Genomic DNA, 20,975 nt, shown 5'->3' with positions numbered 1-20,975 from the left:
AGATGGTGTCGTCTTCAGTGCGGCCTTTCGATCCGGTTAAGTATTGAGCAGTATGTGGACTTTTGAAGCGCCGTCCACCAGACCACAACACCATATAGCATTATATGCCTGAGAACTGCACTAGGTAAAAGCCAATGGCTCTCTTGCAGGTGTATAGGGCAAGAGTTACCTTTTATACCCTTTCCAAAATGTTTGATTTGAAGTTCAATTTCCTGTCCAGCAAAACGCCCAGGTATTTTGCGCTTTCTGTAAATGGAACATTCTCTCTACCCAAGGAGGCAGGTTCCACTGTAGGTAACTTGTACCTCATGCTGAAAAGAATTACTTCTGCCTTGCACGGATTTATACCTAGACCACTTTCGGTAGCCCACTTTGCTGTTGCACGTAGAGCTTCCGAAAGTATACTTTTTAGAGTGCTGGGAAACGTTCCCCTAATCGCAACGTCGGTTCCACATGTTTGAAAGCACCTTCAATGTCTAGTAATGCTACCATTGTATATTCCTTGACAGCGGGAGAACCCTCTATGTAGCCGTCTTCGTCGTAAAGGGCTGTCTCAGTGGATTTGCCTTTACTATATGCAGCATAAAGGATGACAGACTAATAGAACGAGAATCTTTCGCCTTCGTGTGGTAAGATTTTCCTGCTTTCGGAATGAAAATTACCTTCATGTCCCTCCATCCCACAGGTATATATGACATTCTGATACAAGCAGAGTATATCTCCCTAAGCCAGGGCAACAGTCTATCAGACACAGCTTGTAATTCAACCGGTGATACATCATCAGGGCCTGGCGACTTAAAGGAGTCGAAACTTCTTATCGCCCAAAGGATTTTCGGCTCAGGCAATGCATGCATGGCAGTGACAACCTCTTCTGGCGCCACGTTGTCCGTTGGAGAATTTCAAGGGAAATGAGTTTCCACGAGTAGTTCTGGTGTTTCCTCACTAGACATTGTCCATACATTCTCTGACTTCTGAATATACCCCACCGTAATAGGTTTCGAGGACAGAATCTTCCTTAGCCTAGAGGCCTCAGATGGATCGTCCACGGAGCTTCAAAATTCCACACAAGATTTCTTCTGAGCCTTTCTCAGCTCGCCCTTATATTTTTTCTTAGCTAAATAGCTCAGCCATATAGATATTCCAATCGTGTGGTGCTGTTCTGGCTTTTACTCTCTCAAAGAGTTTTCTGCAGTCCTTTCTGAGACCAACCAGCTCTGGCGTCCACCATGGTGGTCGCTGTTTGGCTCTTGGCTTGGCACTAGGGCATGCTGACACAAGCGAGTCATTCAGGACCTTCATGATCCGCTTGACCACTATGTCTATATCCTTCGTAGTTTCCAATTCCTATTCTGGCCTAGAAGGGATAGACGTGTATAATTTTTGCTGAAATTTATCCCAATCCGCCTTTCTTCTGTTTGGCCGAGGGACCACTACTGCAGTATTTTCTCCAAGGCTTAAACTAATATAAAGATGATCAGAGAAGCTCTGGTCATCCAACACTTCCCAGTCGCATATTCTTCCACTTATATTTTCCGATACAAAGGTAATATCTTGTACCTCCTGCCTGTTCCTTGTAAAAGTCGGTTTATGTTCTTTATGAAAAATCGCCAGATAGCAATTTATAATATATTCAATAAGCAGCTCATCCCCTTCGTTGACATCCGAGCTTCCCCATATCTGGCGATGTGCTATAGCATCACTTCCTACAATAAGGTTCTTCCTTCCTACAGAAGCGGCTTCAACCAGCGACTTAAGGTTTGAAGGCGGCATCTCTGAATCGTGTTCTATATATAGGGAAGCCAGCCAGTAATGAGGCTTGTTTATATCAAGGCTGGCTACTACAAAATTTTCAGTGCTTAACGACGGAAGAAGAAAAATATTTAGACTACCCTTTGCAAGAATACAGGCTCTGTTTTTCCCATTTCCCCTACCCTTGAGAAGTTTAAATTCAGGAATTCGTAGTCCACGAACCATTCCTAAATACACCCATGGTTCCTGGATAAGAAGCACGTCAAATCCGCCAGCCATCAGGAAGATCTTTAGTGTCACCGAAGCGCCCTTATAATGGTGGAGATTTATCTGTAGAAACCGGACCATAGGCAGGATTCAGAACTTCCACCACTGTTGTGTTAGCCTCGTCTTCTGAATCCACCAGGAACTTGTCATGATGAGCTTCCGTACGCATCCAGGGGCAGGTGAGAAAGCTGCTCTTCCTCAGGACACTGGGCACTTGCGGTGTGGACGATTTCTCCTTGAAGCATCACTAACTGCTGCTGTCGAAGTACTTACTGAGTTCCGTGCTTCCCCGCTGGCACACACTTTGAGCCCAGTCCAAATGGATGATCCATCCACATTGGACTTGTCGGGACCCGACCGGAAATCCCCTTGCTTGTGGCAGGGCAATCCGCCAGACTTTACCGACGTGGTCCATAGTTCCTCAGACAACAACTGCTGATTCCCCAGCCCCCTTGATTTCACAACCCAAACGCTTCTATAGACCTTCAGTTTCAACTTGTTGAATTCGTAGGATACAACCCCTTCAGGTTTGTTGAGGTCTGCGAGCCAGCCGGAGTTTAGTACGAAAACTGCATGTCTCCGGTTACCATCAGCCTCATCCAATCTACCAATTTTCCAGTCGGTGGTTGAAAGATTGGGATTATATTCCCTTAGTCTTTCAAGTATCGATTCAGGATGTGAGGGAATCCTTGGTATCCAAGCATGCGTTATTGGTCGAGAAGCAATGACGCAAATCTAGTGCTGCACCTAGCCAGATCTAACCAATATATTTTAGCGCCCAACGATTCATTTCAATTGAGCGTTGATCCCCGGAGGCAATTAGTCTGTATCGGCATCGATACCAGCCTGCATCGTCACAAACTGGAGGAGACCCAAGAAATTCCTCAAGGACATCAGAGTATACTGATGACAGTCCATTGCTTATCCCACTACAATTATTCCTAGGTATGCAGCCCTGTTCTTCCTCGTTGTCGACAACTGTCATCAATAAACTGTCCCTAGCGACATTAACAAAGGTTTTTGGATTCATCTTACTGTTGTTTGCCCTAGATCTTTTAAGCATGGGATGCCCTCCAGATGACCGCAGCCTTTTGGCTGACTATGGTGCAGTTTCCGAATTTAGATGTGTCTTTGGGGTAGCCAGTGAACGGCCTGATACCACCACCGCAGCTGTTGGGTCTTTGGAGTCCATTCTAAGCTCACTGGAAACAGACGCAGATCATCAACCGGCTAATGGATAGCTCTATCGCAGCTATCCTTGAGTAGCTCAAATTTTCTTCCAAAAATATAGGTCTTAGGGGCTTACGACTAGGAAACCATTAAAAGATTTAGAAAATATAGACTTTGAACCATTAATTTTGTAGAATATATTCCACTATCATTGTAGGAAATCAAATAGCTTCAAGATATCGCCGAAAACAAGTTAATTTAATGCCTGGTATTGTGTCCCCACCTAAGTACCGGTGTCTTTTAGCCGGGCAATGACATAGCAAACGCTCTAACGTTTCATCATCTTCCTCACATGCTATCACTTGTCGCACCGATTTTGTATAAATGAGAAATAGCTATACTGACCTCATTCTTACTTCCTTTCAGTAATAGCCTTGTCCTCTCACGATCCGGTTCGCCCCATAGGATTTTCGCCGTACTACCGACTGTTTCGCTGTTCCACAGTGTTACATATACCTAAATGTACAAAGATGTACCTGTATCCCGAATTCCAGACCTGTATACCTGAATCTGTAAAGAAAGTGTCATTTTGTACGGTACATGCTGCCAAGATTTACCTGTGTCTCAAACTTCAGAAATGTAGCTCAGTCTGAAAAGAACGTACCATTTTGTACGGTTTAGTACATGAATGTGTGATTATCCAAAAAAAATTCTTCTAGTCGCCCGGTATATACTAACAAGTTGTACCTGTATCCTAAATATCAGAGCTATAGCTCAATCTATAAAGAAAGAACCAAATAGTACCAATTACAGCAATTAAGTACGTTTACTTCCACTTCTGGTAAGATTTCAACATTTCGAATTTGGTACAACTTATCGTATTTTAATTTTACCCGTCTCCGTTCTCTGCAAAAGTAAATAAGCTATTTCGTACTATTTAGAACTTTTTGGTATCAAAATGTACCATATGTCAAAAATCACTTAGTCAGCCAATAATATATATTTCCTAGTTGAGCTTACATGTTAAATTTCAGAGCTCTAGTTTAATCGTTAAAGAAGTGGTACCAAATACGGTACTATACGTACGTTTCTCCCGTTTTCTGTACTATTTTTCATATTATTTTATCAACCCCCTCTGTTTCACAACAACAATAATTAAACCCAAGTCCGCTCGCCTTGTGCAAAGTTTAGTTATTTCGTACCTTTTTGGTACTATTTAGTACCTAAATGACCAAAAGTCAAAAAACTCATTTACCCTTCCAATTTAGGTTGCTATAATGTGCCTACGTACCAAAATCTAAAGCTCTGGCTCAATTAAAAAAAACAGGTTCCAAAAAATACCAATAAACGCACTGTTTCTCAAAACTCCGGAATAATTTTAGAAAAATTTTTGTCACCAAATCTTATTTCTTCGAGATGCCCAAAATCATAACTCTAGCCCAAGCCGTTCGCGCTGGGTAAAATTGTTTACGTTTTAGTACCTAAATGGACACAAAACTCTTCTTGTGGCCCAATAAATACTGCCAAAGTGTATCTCTATCCCAAATTTCGTAGCTCTATCTCAATACGCAAAGGAAGAACCATTTTGTACTTTTTTTGTATCCAAATTTACCAAATGTACGAATTTCAAAAAAATTTAAATTTTGAGCTTTAGCCTAATCCGCAAAGAATGTAACATTTTGAAAGTTTTAGAGCCTAAATGTACGAATTAAAAAACTGTAGTCGGCCTATAACTATAACTGTATCGTAAATTTAAGTCTTCTTGCTCAATCAGTAAGGAAAGTACTATTTTTGACACTTTAGTACTCAAATAAGTAAATATCAAAAAAATGTTTTTATCGTCTAATACATTTTTTAGAAAATCTTTCCAAAAAATCTCCTAGTCGTCCGGTATATACTCTCATGGTGTACCTGTCATTCTCAATTTTAGAGCCCTAGCTTAATCTATAAAGAATGAACCATTTTGTAACTGATTTTGAGGACTTTAGCTCAATACATAAAGAAAGAACCATTTTGTACGTTTTAGTGCCAAAATGTACAAATTTCAAAAAAATCTAGTTGCCCACTATATACTGTCAAGGTGTAGCTGTATTCCAAATTGCAAAGTAGGTACCATTTTTCACGTTTTGGTACCTTAATGTACGAATTAAAAACAATCTTCTAGTCGCCCAATCTAAACTGTCAAGTTTTCAATTAAACCACAATAAGTACGTTTCTTTCCACTTCCGTTACGATTTGTATTCTCGTTCGTTTATCTCTGCGAAGATAATTACGAATCACAATTTTCCTGGTTTTACCGACATGCCTCTAGCTCCATCTACAAAGAAGGTACGCTACCAAAATGTACGAATTTTGAATGGATCATTTAGTCACCCATTACATATTGCCCAATAGCTATGTACATGCCAGATGTCAGCCACCAGCTACATCTGAAAAGAATGTTCCAAATAGCATCAATTTTGGTACTAAAATGTACGAATTGGGAATAGTTAATTTAGTCACCCATTATATAAATGCTAGTTGTGCCTACATACCCAATTTCAGGCCTCTAGCTCCATTTGTAAGGAAGGTACCAAATGATACCAATTTTGGTACCAAAATGTACGACTTGTGAATAGATCATATATTTGCTAGATGCACCTACATCTCAAATTTCAGACCTCTAGCTCCATTTTTAAAGAAGGTACCAAATGGTACCAATTGCGGTACTAAACGTACGCTTTGTACCGCTTTCACTTTCAATTTTTTTGCAGCGGATATCTTTTAAAGCAAACTTCAAAATTCTATCTCTATCCATCCGCTCTGTTCAAAGTTCACCCATTTCGTAAATTTTTGGTACCTAAATGTACAAATATAGTTACCCCAATGTCGCCTCAGTCCCAATACCAACATTCATGTAAAATTTCATGATTCTAGCTTTAGCCGTTTGAGCTGGGCGATGATCAGTTGGTCAGCAATCTGTGAATCACGGAGCTCTTTTAATATATATGTAGATGATGAACATGGTGCTTACCCTGCGCCTTATCTACTATTATATAAAGTTAAAGTGTTGCCCTTTGTTTGTATTTTACAGAGTCTAAAACCGCTTAACCGATTTTCATGAAATTTTCACATATGGTGGAGTTTGACCCCCCGATATAGGCTACCCCATTTTTTATGTCCAAAGGTGGAGCGAATCTTCCCCCTTAGCCACAACTTTTTAAAACGACAGTTCTCGGTTGTTGTTGTTGTTGTAGCAGTTTGCTGTGTTCTATCTTTTGTCTGCTTGATTCTGTTGAGTGTCAAGACCCAGTAACTCTGCGACAAAGATGGGGTGCGTCCACTGGGATTTGGGTCTGAGTGCAGTGGGTCTGGTTGCGCAGTTAAACAGGTGACGTGTATCGTGCGGTCCCTGGTTACAATCGGGACATGCATCTCGCACGTCGGCATCAATCCTTGCTCTGTAGGAGTTCAGGCGGCTGCATCTGCCGGAACGTAACTGAGCCAGAACTACTTTGGTTCGGGAGGTGGTCGTTCTCCAAGGACTACATTCACCCAGTAGCCATTTACCGCATCTACTACCGTTTCTGCATGAATGTTGTCTAGACCTGCTTGATATGCCGCTTGATCTAGAGGTTCTCTCTTATATTCTTCTCTTCTTGTTTGAACCATTGAGTGGAGCGGATGTATTGTTATTTCATTCCGCAAGAATTTTCCTGTAACTTGTAATAGGTTATTATTTGCTGCTCCATGCTGGTCAGCGGGGGCTTTTGACGAAGACATCTGGTTCGAGTCTAAAGGACAAGGACGAACCTATGTATTACTTCTTCGCATACCTATAATTTGCCTAAGCCATCGGCCTTCCCCAGCAAACCAACACGCTTTTTAAGAGGTTGTAATAATAGAAGACGCATTGCTCTCAGGTTTATTAAGGGGCTTGGTGCGAATGATCCTAAGACTCTCACTGATAGGGAGAGAGATTCCTTAAATTGGGCTCGGGAATTCGCTGTAAGACTACACGTTTAGATTCGGAAGACTACACGTTTAGAACCGGAAGTGGAAACTACGGAGTATATAGACATAGTGGTCAAGCGGATCACGAAGGCCCTGAATGACTCGCTTGTGTGCCAAGCCATGCTCTAGTGCCAAGCCAAGGGACACACAGCGACCGCCATGTTGGACCCCAGAGCTGGTTGGTCTAAGGAAGGACTGCAGAAAAAAGCCACAAGAGCAGCACACGATTGGGACATCTATAAGGCTGAGCTAAGAAAATATAAAGGCGAGCTTAGAAAGGCTCAAAACAAATCCTGGGTAGAACTCTGCTGCTCCGTGGAGGATACATATGAGGCCTCTGGGCTAAGGAAGATTCTGTTCTCGAGACCTATTACGGTGAGGTATATGTAGTCAGAGAATGTATGGACAATGTCTAGTGAGGGAATTCTATACATACTCGTTGATACACATTTCCCGGGAAATTCTCCAACGGACAACGTGGCGCCAGAAGAGTCTATCACTGATATGCATTCGTCGGAAGCCATTAGGGAAATTGTGTCTGAGCCGAAAATCCCTTGGGCGATAAGAAGTTTCGACTCCTTTAAGTCGCCAGGCCCTGATGATGTATCACCGGTTGAATTACAAGCTGTGTCTGATAGACTGTTGCCCTGGCTTAGGGAGATATACTCTGCTCGTATCAGAATGTCATATATAACTGTGGGATGGAGGGACACGAAGGTCATTTTCATTCCGAAAGCAGGAAAACCTTTCCACACGAAGGCGAAGATTTTCGTCCTATTAGTCTGTCATCCTTTATGCTGAAGACTCTTCAGGAAGCTCTACGTGCAACAGCAAAGTGGGCTACCAAAAGTGGTCTGGGTATAAATCCGTGACAGAAGTAGTTCTTTTCAGTAGGAGATACAAGTTGCCTACAGTGGAACCTGTCTCCTTGGGTGGAGAGAATGTTCGATTTACAGAAAGCGCAAAATACCTGGGTGATTTGCTGGACAGGAAATTGAACTTCAAATCCAACATTTTGGAAAGGGCAAGAAAGGCAACTCTTGCCCTATACACCTGCAAGAGAGCCATTGGCAAAAGTTGGGAATTTAGACCGCGTGTCATGCATTGGGTATATACTGCAGTTGTCAGACTTATTATGCTAAATGGTGTTGTGGTCTGGTGGACGGCGCTTCAAAAATCCACCCTCTGCTCAATACTTAACCGGATCCAAAGAATGGCTTGTTTGTGCATCACAGCCGCACTGAGGACGACACCATCTGATGCAGTGAATTTAATACTACATCTTATGCCTCTGGACATTGTGGCTACCCAAATTGCAGCGACCACTGCCGTGGGGTTAAAGGAGTTTTCTCATTGGTCATTTGGCGGCCACGGACACTGTGTTATGCTTGATACAATCATTGTATCCGTCATGACTGGTCACTGTCTAATCGGAAAACATGCTGACAGACTGAAGGTTGCCAGTACCGAATTTTGCAAAAGCTGTAGGGACATCGAGGAAGGAGAGACTATAGAACACTTTCTGTGTGTGAGTCCCGCACTAGCAGAAAGAAGGAGTTCCATTTAGGTTCTCATTTCTTTGAGAACCTGTCTGATTTAGCGGATGTGAACATTCGCAAGTTACTGGACTTTTTAAAGCGATCTGGATGGTTCAACGGTAAGGCATCTTTCTTCTTCTGTTCCTGTGGTATCACAATGGACGAAAACGTCTAAGTGAGTCATGGCAGACTGCCATTGAAACCTAACCTTCTCTATCCACCAGATGATGATTTGGATGGTCTCTGCGATAACAGCCCAAAAGGTATTGCTTAGTAAGCATGTAGTTATGTCTTCGCACTGGTAGGTTCTTTGTCTCCTGATGGAGGTGGTCCACATTAGGACTGAGGATACAGCCGGTCGCACTTCGGAGGGCGGTTCACAAAGCTGACGAGACCACACTGGCACATAAATTACCACAGACCGGTCAATTGCTTTGTACGTGGTCAACAAGGTTTCTTAGTCTGCACCCCAAGTACTGCCAGCAAGTGACTTGAGGACCTTGTATCTACTTTTGACTGTATCGCAAATTTCTGTAGCAAGTGGGGAGAATGTGTAAGAACTGTCAAATGGGACGCCAAGTATTTTGGGACACTTGATGGTCGGAATCATTTTTCCATCGACTATCACAGTCAGTATTCACTTCACACATATTTGTAGTGAACAATATGACTGACTATGAAGCAAGTTCGTTGAGGTAGACGTTCAACCTATAGCAGATGTCAACAATGGGTGGAGGCCCTGATGCCATGATCGTACAATCGTCCGTATATGCTACGATCTCTATGACGTCTGGAAGGGGGTGGAATGGAGGATAGGTAGAGGTTAAACAGTGCCGGAAATATCACCCCGCCTTGGGAAACTTTCTGTTTCACTCTACGGTGCTTTGACTTCTTATCCCTAAATTTCACAAATTACTGGCAACCACACAGATAATTGGCGACCTAGCGTTTCAGGCCTGGCTGGAGGGACGTGTTGGCGATGTCCTCAAAAAGTTTGGCTTGGCAGACCGTGTCGAATGCCTTCGATAGGACCAGTGCCACGAGGACCGTCCTATCACATGGCCTAGGCTGGTTGAAGCCACGGCAAATGTGTACCGTGATGGCATGCAAAGCAGTTGTTGTGCTATGCAGTCTTCAAAATCCATGTTGATGCTCGGCGAATGGAAATTCTCCTACGAGGCTCGGGAGGAGTAATGCCCCGAACGTCTTTGCTACTTGTGAGAGAAGGGAGACCGTTCCGTACTACTCCATCAAACTCAGGACCATTCCAGGCTTCAGTAGCGGGATCACTCTGCCCATTTTCCAGACATCAGTAGAAAGGTATTCAACCCCGGGTAAATCCTCAATATTTAACATCAATGTAGAGATTCCATCGGGGCCCAACGCCTTGGATGATTTGGCGCCACGGATGACATTCGTAACTTCGCCCACGGTAAATTGTGATTGCTGTCCATCGCCTCGAAGACCACGGATACGGCGAATGACCCTGTCAATCCAGGGATGCACAATAAATTGACGGTTGAACCACCTGGCATGACTGGGATCAGTCACGATTACGTCACCAAAAGTGACTGAGGTCCTGTCATCCCGTCACCGGGGTTCGAGAGTGACTTAACAGTAGACCACCACTTACCTAAACCGGTGCCTAAGTTACATTGCTCCAAATGTTCCAACCACAAATTCCGGCTATGTTCGTTGACTACCCTGTTTATTTCCAGATTCAGCTCGCTAATTCTGGGATTAGTGGGATCCGCACAACGATTTCCATCACGCTCGTCTGCGAGAATTACTGGTATAAAGCGAGCGGCTGCTGCGTTAATGATGTCTCAGAATTTCCTCTCGGCAACTAGCACATCCGAGGCGGGTGGCAGTTCACTTAACCAGCGATTGGTATACTCTCTGAAGCTAGCCCAATTGGCTTTCTTCTGATTGATAAACGTCCGGCGCTCAGGCATGCAATGAAAATGTCAGGCGAGATGCTGCACCTCCTCGTAATCCTAGTGGAGGCATCCTCATTCACCGTGCAAAACGTGGAGCTTTCAATCTGCTCTGCCAAAGCCATGCCACGCTGGTCGTTACCTATGGGAGAATGCCATGTAATGTGATACGCATTAAAGTTCCCTGCACATAGTACGACGACGAGGACGCAAAAGGCGACGACGAAGCTTCCAATTAACTTATATATCGAACGTTTTCGTCAAATTTGATAGTCGAATTCGGCATACGTGATACCAAAAATGTAAACAAATTTTCGTCTTCGACAACCATAATGCCACTTTGTAAAAAGTTCGACATTCGACTACGCCATCGCCAACCGGAATATGGTATTATAATGAAAGGTATTGAGAGTTAAATACGAATATAAATTATTTTCAAATTTGGACCATGTTGAAAGTCGCCGCAAACACTCAAGGGTGTAGCGAAGCACACCGGGCCAGTTATTATTTTATAAATTTAATTTTGTAAAATATATATATAAAAATATAAATATCTAATTTGAAAAAGTACATTCTACGTGCAGCGACATTACTTACTTGATAAGTCTGATGCCGATAATAAATGGTACTTGAAGTCGCGTTTTACTAAAACGCCAGAAAGTAATTTGCCAACTTCTGGTTTTGATGCTGCCAATACACCCATAACTTTTGCTGTCTTTTCTCCACGAAAATACAACTCAACAGAATGAGTATTACGAGGGTTGTAAAATTTAATATCATTATTTGGATCAGCTTCATATTCCCGCTGCAGTGCCATTTTAAGACGAGACATTTCATTTTGTTCTCCGTGTACAAGAACCTGTAAAAACAAAATATTATTTATAGAGCTTATAAAATGAACCAAGCATTAAATCGATATGCATATGTTTCTTAACAACAATTTATCACTAGTATAGAATACTTCAGTAAGCGTTTAATAGGTCGGATATGTTTGATTTTATTTCGCTTCTCAAGAATATCTCTGTATCTAGTCATAAGTACCCATTACGCAAGACAATTTACAGCCACTAAAGGATTGCAACAATATTATCCACCATGTGTTTGATAATCAGCGATTTTCCAGTGGGGCGGTAGCGGCCAGGAGTTAGCTCTGAACAAACACCAAAGACCCAACAGCTGCGGTATCACGCTGGTATCACGCCGTAGCATGTTGTTCGTCCCTTCTGCAGGTGCGGGTGCCTTGGTACCTATAGTCGAGAGTAATGCTTCAAGCACACAACCAGTCGTCAGACTATCAAATGAGGAAAAGACAGTAACGAAGGAAACGCGAACAACTCCTGAGTTTTCCGGGAGGACTATAGCTTCTAATCGCCGTAAAATTTAAAGACGATTTAATGTCTGAATGTCTTACTTACAATCACGCTGTACCTTCAAAAATGAATGTCCGTGAAGATAAAGTTAACTTTAACAAGCAGAGACACAAACCCATTCAATTAGCAGCACACTGTTACGAGCTTAGCAGAGCTATGCTAACAATTTAACAGAAAAGATCTAAAAATAAAATAAAAAAAAATTAATGAAAAAATTCAAAAGAAACAACAACAAGAGCACTAAAAGGACCACAAACATAGCGAATTTTGTAAACAATTATCTAACAAAGTAATAAATGCATAAGGAACAAATATTCAACACCAAAAAGTCCAAAGCGAAAAGTAGAAAAACTAAGAGGGGTGCCGGGTACCCATTTATAGTGAAGGAAGCTCTTGATGCCAAGGATCTAAATTAAAAAGCAAAATATGCAAAAAGCCGCCAGTATATGAGATAATTGGCATTTAAAGTTAAAGTTAGAATTAACAGAATGGCCCACTGTGCAAAAACTAAGAGGGGTGCCGGGTACCCACTTATAGTGAAGGAATCTCTTGATGCCTAGGATCTAAATCAAAAAGTAAAATATGCAAAAAGTCGCCAGTATTTGAGATAATTGGCATTTAAAGTTAAAGTTAGAATTAACAGAATGGCCCACTGTGCAAAAACTAGGAGGGGTGCCGGGTACCCACTTATAGTGAAGGAAGCTCTTGATGCCTAGGATCTAAATCAAAAAGCAAAATATGCAAAAAGCCGCCAGTATATGAGATAATTGGCATTTAAAGTTAAAGTTAGAATTAACAGAATGGCCCACTGTGCAAAAACTAAGAGGGGTGCCGGGTACCCACTTATAGTGAAGGAATCTCTTGATGCCTAGGATCTAAATCAAAAAGTAAAATATGCAAAAAGTCGCCAGTATTTGAGATAATTGGCATTTAAAGTTAAAGTTAGAATTAACAGAATGGCCCACTGTGCAAAAACTAAGAGGGGTGCGGGGTACCCACTTATAGTGAAGGAAGCTCTTGATGCCTAGGATCTAAATCAAAAAGCAAAATATGCAAAAAGCCGCCAGTATTTGAGATAATTGGCATTTAAAGTTTAAGTTAGAATTAACAGAATGGCCCACTGTGCAAAAACTAAGAGGGGTGCGGGGTACCCACCTATAGTGAAGGAAGCTCTTGATGCCTAGGATCTAAATCAAAAAGCAAAATATGCAAAAAGCCGCCAGTATTTGAGATAATTGGCATTTAAAGTTTAAGTTAGAATTAACAGAATGGCCCACTGTGCAAAAACTAAGAGGAGTGCCGGGTACCCATTTATAGTGAAGGAAGCTCTTGATGCCTCAGATCTAAATCAAAAAGCAAAATATGCAAAAAGCCGCCAGTATATGAGATAATTGGCATTTAAAGTTAAAGTTAGAATTAACAGAATGGCCCACTGTGCAAAAACTAAGAGGGGTGCCGGGTACCCATTTATAGTGAAGGAAGCTCTTGATGCCTCAGATCTAAATCAAAAAGCAAAATATGCAAAAATCGCCAGTATATGAGTTAATTGGCATTTAAAGTTAAAGTTAGAATTAACAGAATGGCCCACTGTGCAAAAACTAAGAGGGGTGCGGGGTACCCACTTATAGTGAAGGAAGCTCTTGATGCCTAGGATCTAAATCAAAAAGCAAAATATGCAAAAAGCCGCCAGTATTTGAGATAATTGGCATTTAAAGTTTAAGTTAGAATTAACAGAATGGCCCACTGTGCAAAAACTAAGAGGGGTGCGGGGTACCCACTTATAGTGAAGGAAGCTCTTGATGCCTAGGATCTAAATCAAAAAGCAAAATATGCAAAAAGCCGCCAGTATTTGAGATAATTGGCATTTAAAGTTTAAGTTAGAATTAACAGAATGGCCCACTGTGCAAAAACTAAGAGGAGTGCCGGGTACCCATTTATAGTGAAGGAAGCTCTTGATGCCTCAGATCTAAATCAAAAAGCAAAATATGCAAAAAGCCGCCAGTATATGAGATAATTGGCATTTAAAGTTAAAGTTAGAATTAACAGAATGGCCCACTGTGCAAAAACTAAGAGGGGTGCCGGGTACCCATTTATAGTGAAGGAAGCTCTTGATGCCTCAGATCTAAATCAAAAAGCAAAATATGCAAAAATCGCCAGTATATGAGTTAATTGGCATTTAAAGTTAAAGTTAGAATTAACAGAATGGCCCACTGTGCAAAAACTAAGAGGGGTGCCGGGTACCCACTTATAGTGAAGGTAGCTCTTGATGCCTAGGATCTAAATCAAAAAGCAAAATATGCAAAAAGCCGCCAGTATTTGAGATAATTGGCATTTAAAGTTTAAGTTAGAATTATTGGACCTTAGATCATATTTCGAAGTATTACAAACGAAATGACCACCATCCTTTGGTGGTGGGTATAACAACAAAATGTATGTGAAAATCTTAAATACTACTAGTAAAAGCGTGCTATTTAAGTTCGGCTGGGCCGAATATTATATACCATCCACCATGGATCGCATATGTCGAGTTCTTTTCCCGGCATCTCTTCTTAGGCAAAAAAGGATATAAGAAAGGACTTGCTCTGCTATTAGAGCGATATCAAGATATCATGGTCCGGTTTGGACCACAATTAAATTATATGTTGAAGATCTGTGTAAAATGTCAGCCAATTCGAATAAGAATTGCGCCCTTTGGGGGCTCAAGAAGTAAAATACAAATAACGATTTATATGGGAGCTGTATCGGGCTATAGACCGATTCAGACCATAATAAACACGTACGTTGATGGTCATAAGAGGATCCGTCGTACAAAATTTCAGGCAAATCGGATAATAATTGCAACCTGTAGAGGCTCAAAGAGTCAAGATCCCAGATCGGTTTATATGGCAACTATATCAGGTTATGAACCGATTTGAACCTTATTTGACACAGTTGTTGAAAGTAAGAATAAAAACAAGTAAAAGCGTGCTAAGTTCGGCCGGGCCGAATCTTATATACCCTCCACCATGGATCGCATTTGTTAAGTTCTTTTCCCGGCATCTCTTCTTAGGCAAAACAGGATATAAGAAAAGATTTGCTCTGCTATTAGAGCGATATCAAGATATGCTCCGGTTTGGACCACAATTAAATTATATGTTGGAGACCTGTGTAAAATGTCAGCCAATTCGAATAAGAATTGCGCTCTTTGTGAGGTCAAAAAGTAAAATAGAGAGATCGATTTATATGGGAGCTGTATCGGGCTATGGACCGATTCAGACCATAATAAACACGTATGTTGATGGTCATGAAAGAATCCGTCGTACAAAATTTCAGGCAAATCGGATAATAATTGCGACCTCTAGAGGCTCAAGAAGTCAAGATCCCAGATCGGTTTATATGGCAGCTATATCAGGGTATGAACCGACTTGTATTTTATTTGATATAGTGGTTGAAAGTAACAATAAAAAACGTCTTGCGAAATTTCAGCCAAATCGGATAGGAATTGCGCCCTCTAGAAGCTCAAGAAGTCATGTCCCCAGATCTGTTTATATGATAGCTATATCAGGTTATGAACCGATTTGAACCATACTTTGCACAGTTGTTGGATATCATAACAAAATACTACGTGTCAAAATTCATTCAAATCGGATAGGAATTGCGTCCTCTAGAGGCTCAAGAAGTCAAGACCCAAGATCAGTTTATATGGCAGCTATATCAAATCATAGACCGATATGGCCCATTTACAATACCAACCGACCTACACTAATAAGAAGTATTTGTGCAAAATTTCAAGCGGCTAGCTTTACTCCTTTGGAAGTTAGCGTGCTTTCGACAGACAGACGGACGGACGGACATGGCTAGATCGACATAAAATTTCACGACGATCAAGAATATATACACTTTATGGGTCTCAGACGAATATTTCGAGTAGTTACAATCAGAATGACGAAATTAGTATACCCCCCATCTTATGGTTGAGGGTATAAAAATACGTCATGCAAAAATTCAGCCAAATCGGATAGGAATTGCGCCCTCCAGAAGCTCGAGAAGTCAAGGCCCCAGATCTGTTTATATGACTGCTATGGCACAGTTGTTGGATATCATAACAAAATACTTCGTGCAAAAATTCGTTAAAATCGGATAAGAATTTCGCCCTCTAGAGGCTCAAGAATTCAAGACCCAAGATCGGTTTATATGCCAGCTATATCAGGTTATGGACCGATTTACACCATACTTGATACAGTTGGATATCATAAAAAAACACGTCATGCAAAATTTCATTTCAATCGGATAAGAATTGCGCACTCCAGAGGCTCAAGAAGTCAAGACCCAAGATCGGTTTATATGGCAGCTATATCAAAACATATACCGATATGGCTCATTTACAATACCAACCGACCTACACTAATAAAAAGTATAATACTGGCGGCTTTTTGCATATGTTGCTTTTTGATTTAGATCCTAGGCATCAAGAGCTTCCTTCACTATAAGTGGGTACCCGCCACCCCTCTTAGTTTTTGCACAGTGGGCCATTCTGTTAATTCTAACTTTTACTTTAAATGCCAATTATCTCATATACTGGCGGCTTTTTGCATATTTTGCTTTTTGATTTATATCCTAGCCATCAAGAGCTTCCTTCACTATAAGTGGGTACCCGGCACCCCTCTTAGTTTTTGCACAGTGGGCCATTGTGTTAATTTTAACTTTAACTTTAAATGCCAATTTTCTCAAATACTGGCGACTTTTTGCATATTTTGCTTTTTGATTTAGATCCTTGGCATCAAGAGCTTCCTTCACTATAAGTGGGTACCCGGCACCCCTCTTAGTTTTTGCACAGTGGGCCATTGTGTTAATTCTAACTTTAACTTTAAATGCCAATTTTCTCAAATACTGGCGATTTTTGCATATTTTGCTTTTTGATTTAGATCCTTGGCATCAAGAGCTTCCTTCACTATAAGTGGGTACCCGGCACCCCTCTTAGTTTTTCTACTTTTCGCTTGGAGTTTTTGGTGTTGAAGATTTGTTCCTTATGCATTTATTACTTTGTTAGATAGTTTTTTACAAAATTCGCAATGTTTGTGGTCCTTTTAGTGCTCTTGTTGTCGTTTCTTATGAAGTTTTTCATTACTTTTTTTGATTTTATTTCTAGATCTTTTCTGTTAAATTGTTAGCATAGATCTGCTAAGCTCGTAACAGTGTGCTGCTGATTGAATGGGTTTGTGTCTCTGTTAGTTAAAGTTAACTTTATCTTCACGGACATCAAAAATGAAAATATTAATCTGACATTTTGCACAGATTCGTATTTATTTCCTTGCACAGTTTTTTCTTGAACGATTCTTGTTTGAACCGTTGAGGGGAGCGGACGTTTTGTTATTTCGCATCCCAAGAATTTTTCTGTAACTCATAATAGGTTACTATTTTTGGAAGAAAAATTTAAGCTGAGAATGAAGGTCTATAGAAGCGGTGGTTGGACTGGGCTCCATATGTGCCAGAGCGGGGTACTTCGACAGCAGCAGCTGGTGCAAGATTAAAAAATAAGAAGGATTTGGAAGGGGGTTTGTAAATTTGTTTGTTCGGTATGGACTCAAAAACGACTAAACCTATTTACTTAAAATTTTCACAGATTGTGTAGGTTGATCTGGGAGATGATATACATTTTTTTGATATCGGAAGGGGTCGGACCCTCCTCCTTACCCGAAAAGCAACACTCAAAATAGAATTGTGCCGATTGGGACAATATGGAACAACATGAAAACAATATGGAAAGGTATATGGGACTAGAGTACGAATTTGATATTAAAATTTGGGTCCAAGTACCTAGGTAGTCGCCCAATAAAATATGACGTCGTCAAGGCAGACCTTCTGTAAAAGGTAATTTTTTTCATTTATTTAGGTTCAGATGATATTAGTGCTTTAATATGATATTAGTGCTTTACTCTGAAATACCTTTCATTTGAGTTCCATAGTGTCCCGATCGGTCTACTTTCGATTTTGGATAGTGCTGTCGGGGTAAGGTAGTTTTAATTTTGTTTCTAGCTCCATGTTTCGCACCACACCAAAAGGGCAACGAATACTGAACGAATCATCTCTTATTTTTAGTTGTGTCAGCTTTCAGTTTGTTACTTGTAGTGTAACGGCAATATAAAAAAATGCATAAAAAGCAATCATCAAAAACTGAATGCTTTTGAAAGCAACAGTATTACTTGCTACTGTTGAATGAAGGCCAGTCAAAAGCAACGAAATTATGAATGCATTATAAAAGCAAATAGTAGCAATCTGTTCTCTGATTCAGACAAGATCTCAATAAAATGAGAACCTAAAGTGTGACTCCTTCTGACTGCCAGGCCAGTGCGGGACACACACACGGCAGATGTTCTGTAGTCTTCTTCCTCGATTTCCTCACAGCTTCTGCAGAACTCTTTACTTGCAACCTTAACTCTTTGATGGACACAATGATAAAACGCCAACGACAGCTAAGTCAAGATATAATTTAATTTAGGAGTGTTCGCATCACCCATCTATCATTCGTTGTCCTTCGGGCCTGATCCTAACACTTAGCTTACATGTTGCTGGAGGCATACCCACAAATTCCAGTTCCCCTGGAATGTGTAAAGTAGTTTCCAGCCCCGCAAGCTCATATGCTCTATAATTCCCTGGGATCTCTGTGGCCCGGTGCATTTAAGACTGTTCAGCAATCACGTTGAAAGATCTGCGACAGTCGAGGGCGGTTTTCGAATTCAGAAATGTCTTCTACAGGAATTTAATGACTGGTTGTCTGAGAAGCTATTAATGCCAATCTTTAATTGCACAAGCAAGCCATTATTTAGATTCAGCAGAGTGTTTGACAGTAGGTGGAGTTTTGAAGCGTCGTCCACCAGACAATAACAAAACCTAGTGCATGACGCGCGGTTTAAACCCCCAACTTTTGCCAATGACTCTCTTACAGTGACCGTGGCTGCGCCTCAAATGTTTCCTTCGCTTTGCCCAATTTTGGCATACTCTTTCCAACATTTCGGCCGGTATCTCACGAATAAATGCTAAAATGTTGTTTTCCAACGCCTAAATTGAAGAGAGCTTGTCTTTAATATAGCCCCACAAATCGCACGATCTGGGCGGTCAATTGACTAGTCCCAAACGTGAAATAAAATGTTCACGGAACTCAAGTGCGTGAAGTAGTGCGATATCACAAAAATTTCTAAAAGCACAGGGTGACACAAAGTAATGAAAAATCAAAACGTACGGAAATTATCAACCGTTTTTAGCTTCGGTCGCCGGAAAAATAAGTGTGAATTATCTACTTCCAACCTGGAGGCCAGGAACGGACTTTATCAAAAAAAGGGTAGATCACTACCTTTTATACTTACCCCAGAACTGTTGTTGTTGAACAAACCACAATTTTTTTTTTTTTTTTTTTGAAACTAAAGGGCAGGACACATAAAGGGACTAAGTTCAAAAAAGAGCGTATATCAAAATCAAGGGACGATCAACACCTTTAAATTGATGTACCACACATACCCCAGAACTGTTTTTCATAGAATAATCCTTCCAGATTTCTATTTTGAAACCGGAGGGCAGCACACTAAAGCCAGTGTGGAAGCCATAAATGGACTTCGTCAAAAAAGCTCGTATAACAAATTAAAGGGGAGATAAACAGCTGTAATTTGGTGTACCACACATCCCCCAGAACTGTTTTTCATAAAACAATCCTTCCAGATTTCTATTGTGAAATTTGGAGGGCAGGACTCTAAATCCATTCTGGAAGCCATAATTGGAATCAGTTCAAAAATACGCGTATACCAAATTAAAGGGGAAATCAACACTTTTAGTTTGATGTACAACACATACATAAGGGACAATCAACACCTTTAAACTGATGTACCACACATACTCCAGAACTGTTTTTCATAGAATAATAATCCTTCCAGATTTATATTTTGAAACCGGAGGGCATGACACTAAAGCCAGTGTGGAAGCCATAAATGGACTTCTTTAAAAAAAGCGGGTATAACAAATTTAAGGGGATATAAACAGCTGTATTTTGGTGTACTACACATACCTCAGAACAATCTACAATCTTCTACAAATGGTAGAACAATCCTTCCAGATTTCAATTGTGAAATTGGAGGACAGGACACTATATCCAGTCTGGAAGCCATAAATGGACTTCGTTCAAAAAAGTGCTTTCACCAAAATAAAGGGTAATTTGGTATACCACAGATACCCCAGAACTGTTTTCGTAGAACAATCCTTCCTTTGGAAGCCATAAGTGGACTTCGTTCACAAAAATGCTTTAGTATATGCATTAAAGTGGAGATCTACACCTTTAATTTGGTGTACCACACATACCCAAAAACTTTTTATCGTAGAACAATCCTTCCAGATTTCCATTTTGAAACTGGAGGATAGGACACTAACTCCAGTGCGGAAGCCATAAATGGAATTCGTTCAAAAAAAGAGCTGATACAAAATTAAAGGAGAGATAAACACCTTAAATTTGGTGTACCACACATAACCCAGAAATGTTTTTGGTAGAACAATCCTTCCGTATTTCAATTTTGAAACTGGAGGGCAGGACACTATATCCAGTCTGGAAGCCATAAATAAACTTCGTTCAAAACTGAACGTATACCAAATTAAAAGGGAAATCAACACCTTTAGTTTGATGCACAACACATACCCCAGAACTGTTTTTCGTAGAACAATTCTTCCAGATAACAATTTTGAAACTGGAGGGCAGAACACTATATCCAGTCTGGAAGCCATAAATGGACTTTGTTCAAAAAAGTGCATACACCAAAATAAAGAAACGATCAGCACCTTTAAATTGATGTACCACGGATAACCCAGAACTGCTTTTCTTCGAAGAACACTTCCAGATTTCTATCTTTAAACTGGAGGGTAGGACACTAAATCCAGTCTGGAAGCCATAAATGGATTTTGTTAAAAAAAAATCGCACACCAAAATAAAGGGA

The 20,975-nt window shown here is 40.7% G+C and overlaps 1 protein-coding gene across 3 annotated transcripts in view; it reads right to left on the bottom strand.

The window, feature by feature from the left end:
• LOC106090509 (cleavage and polyadenylation specificity factor 73) overlaps positions 1-20,975 on the bottom strand; it is a 216,436-nt gene that overhangs the window by 62,615 nt on the left and 132,846 nt on the right. For all 3 annotated transcript variants that reach the window (XM_013256726.2, XM_059363975.1, XM_013256727.2), the window contains one exon: positions 11,252-11,513. In XM_013256726.2, coding sequence (XP_013112180.2) covers positions 11,252-11,513 — 262 coding nt within the window. The remainder of the gene's footprint in view (positions 1-11,251; positions 11,514-20,975) is intronic.

This window comes from Stomoxys calcitrans, chromosome 2 (assembly GCF_963082655.1).
Source record: "Stomoxys calcitrans chromosome 2, idStoCalc2.1, whole genome shotgun sequence".
NCBI classification, from domain to species: domain Eukaryota; kingdom Metazoa; phylum Arthropoda; class Insecta; order Diptera; family Muscidae; genus Stomoxys; species Stomoxys calcitrans.
This window is presented reverse-complemented; position numbering and strand designations above follow the sequence as displayed.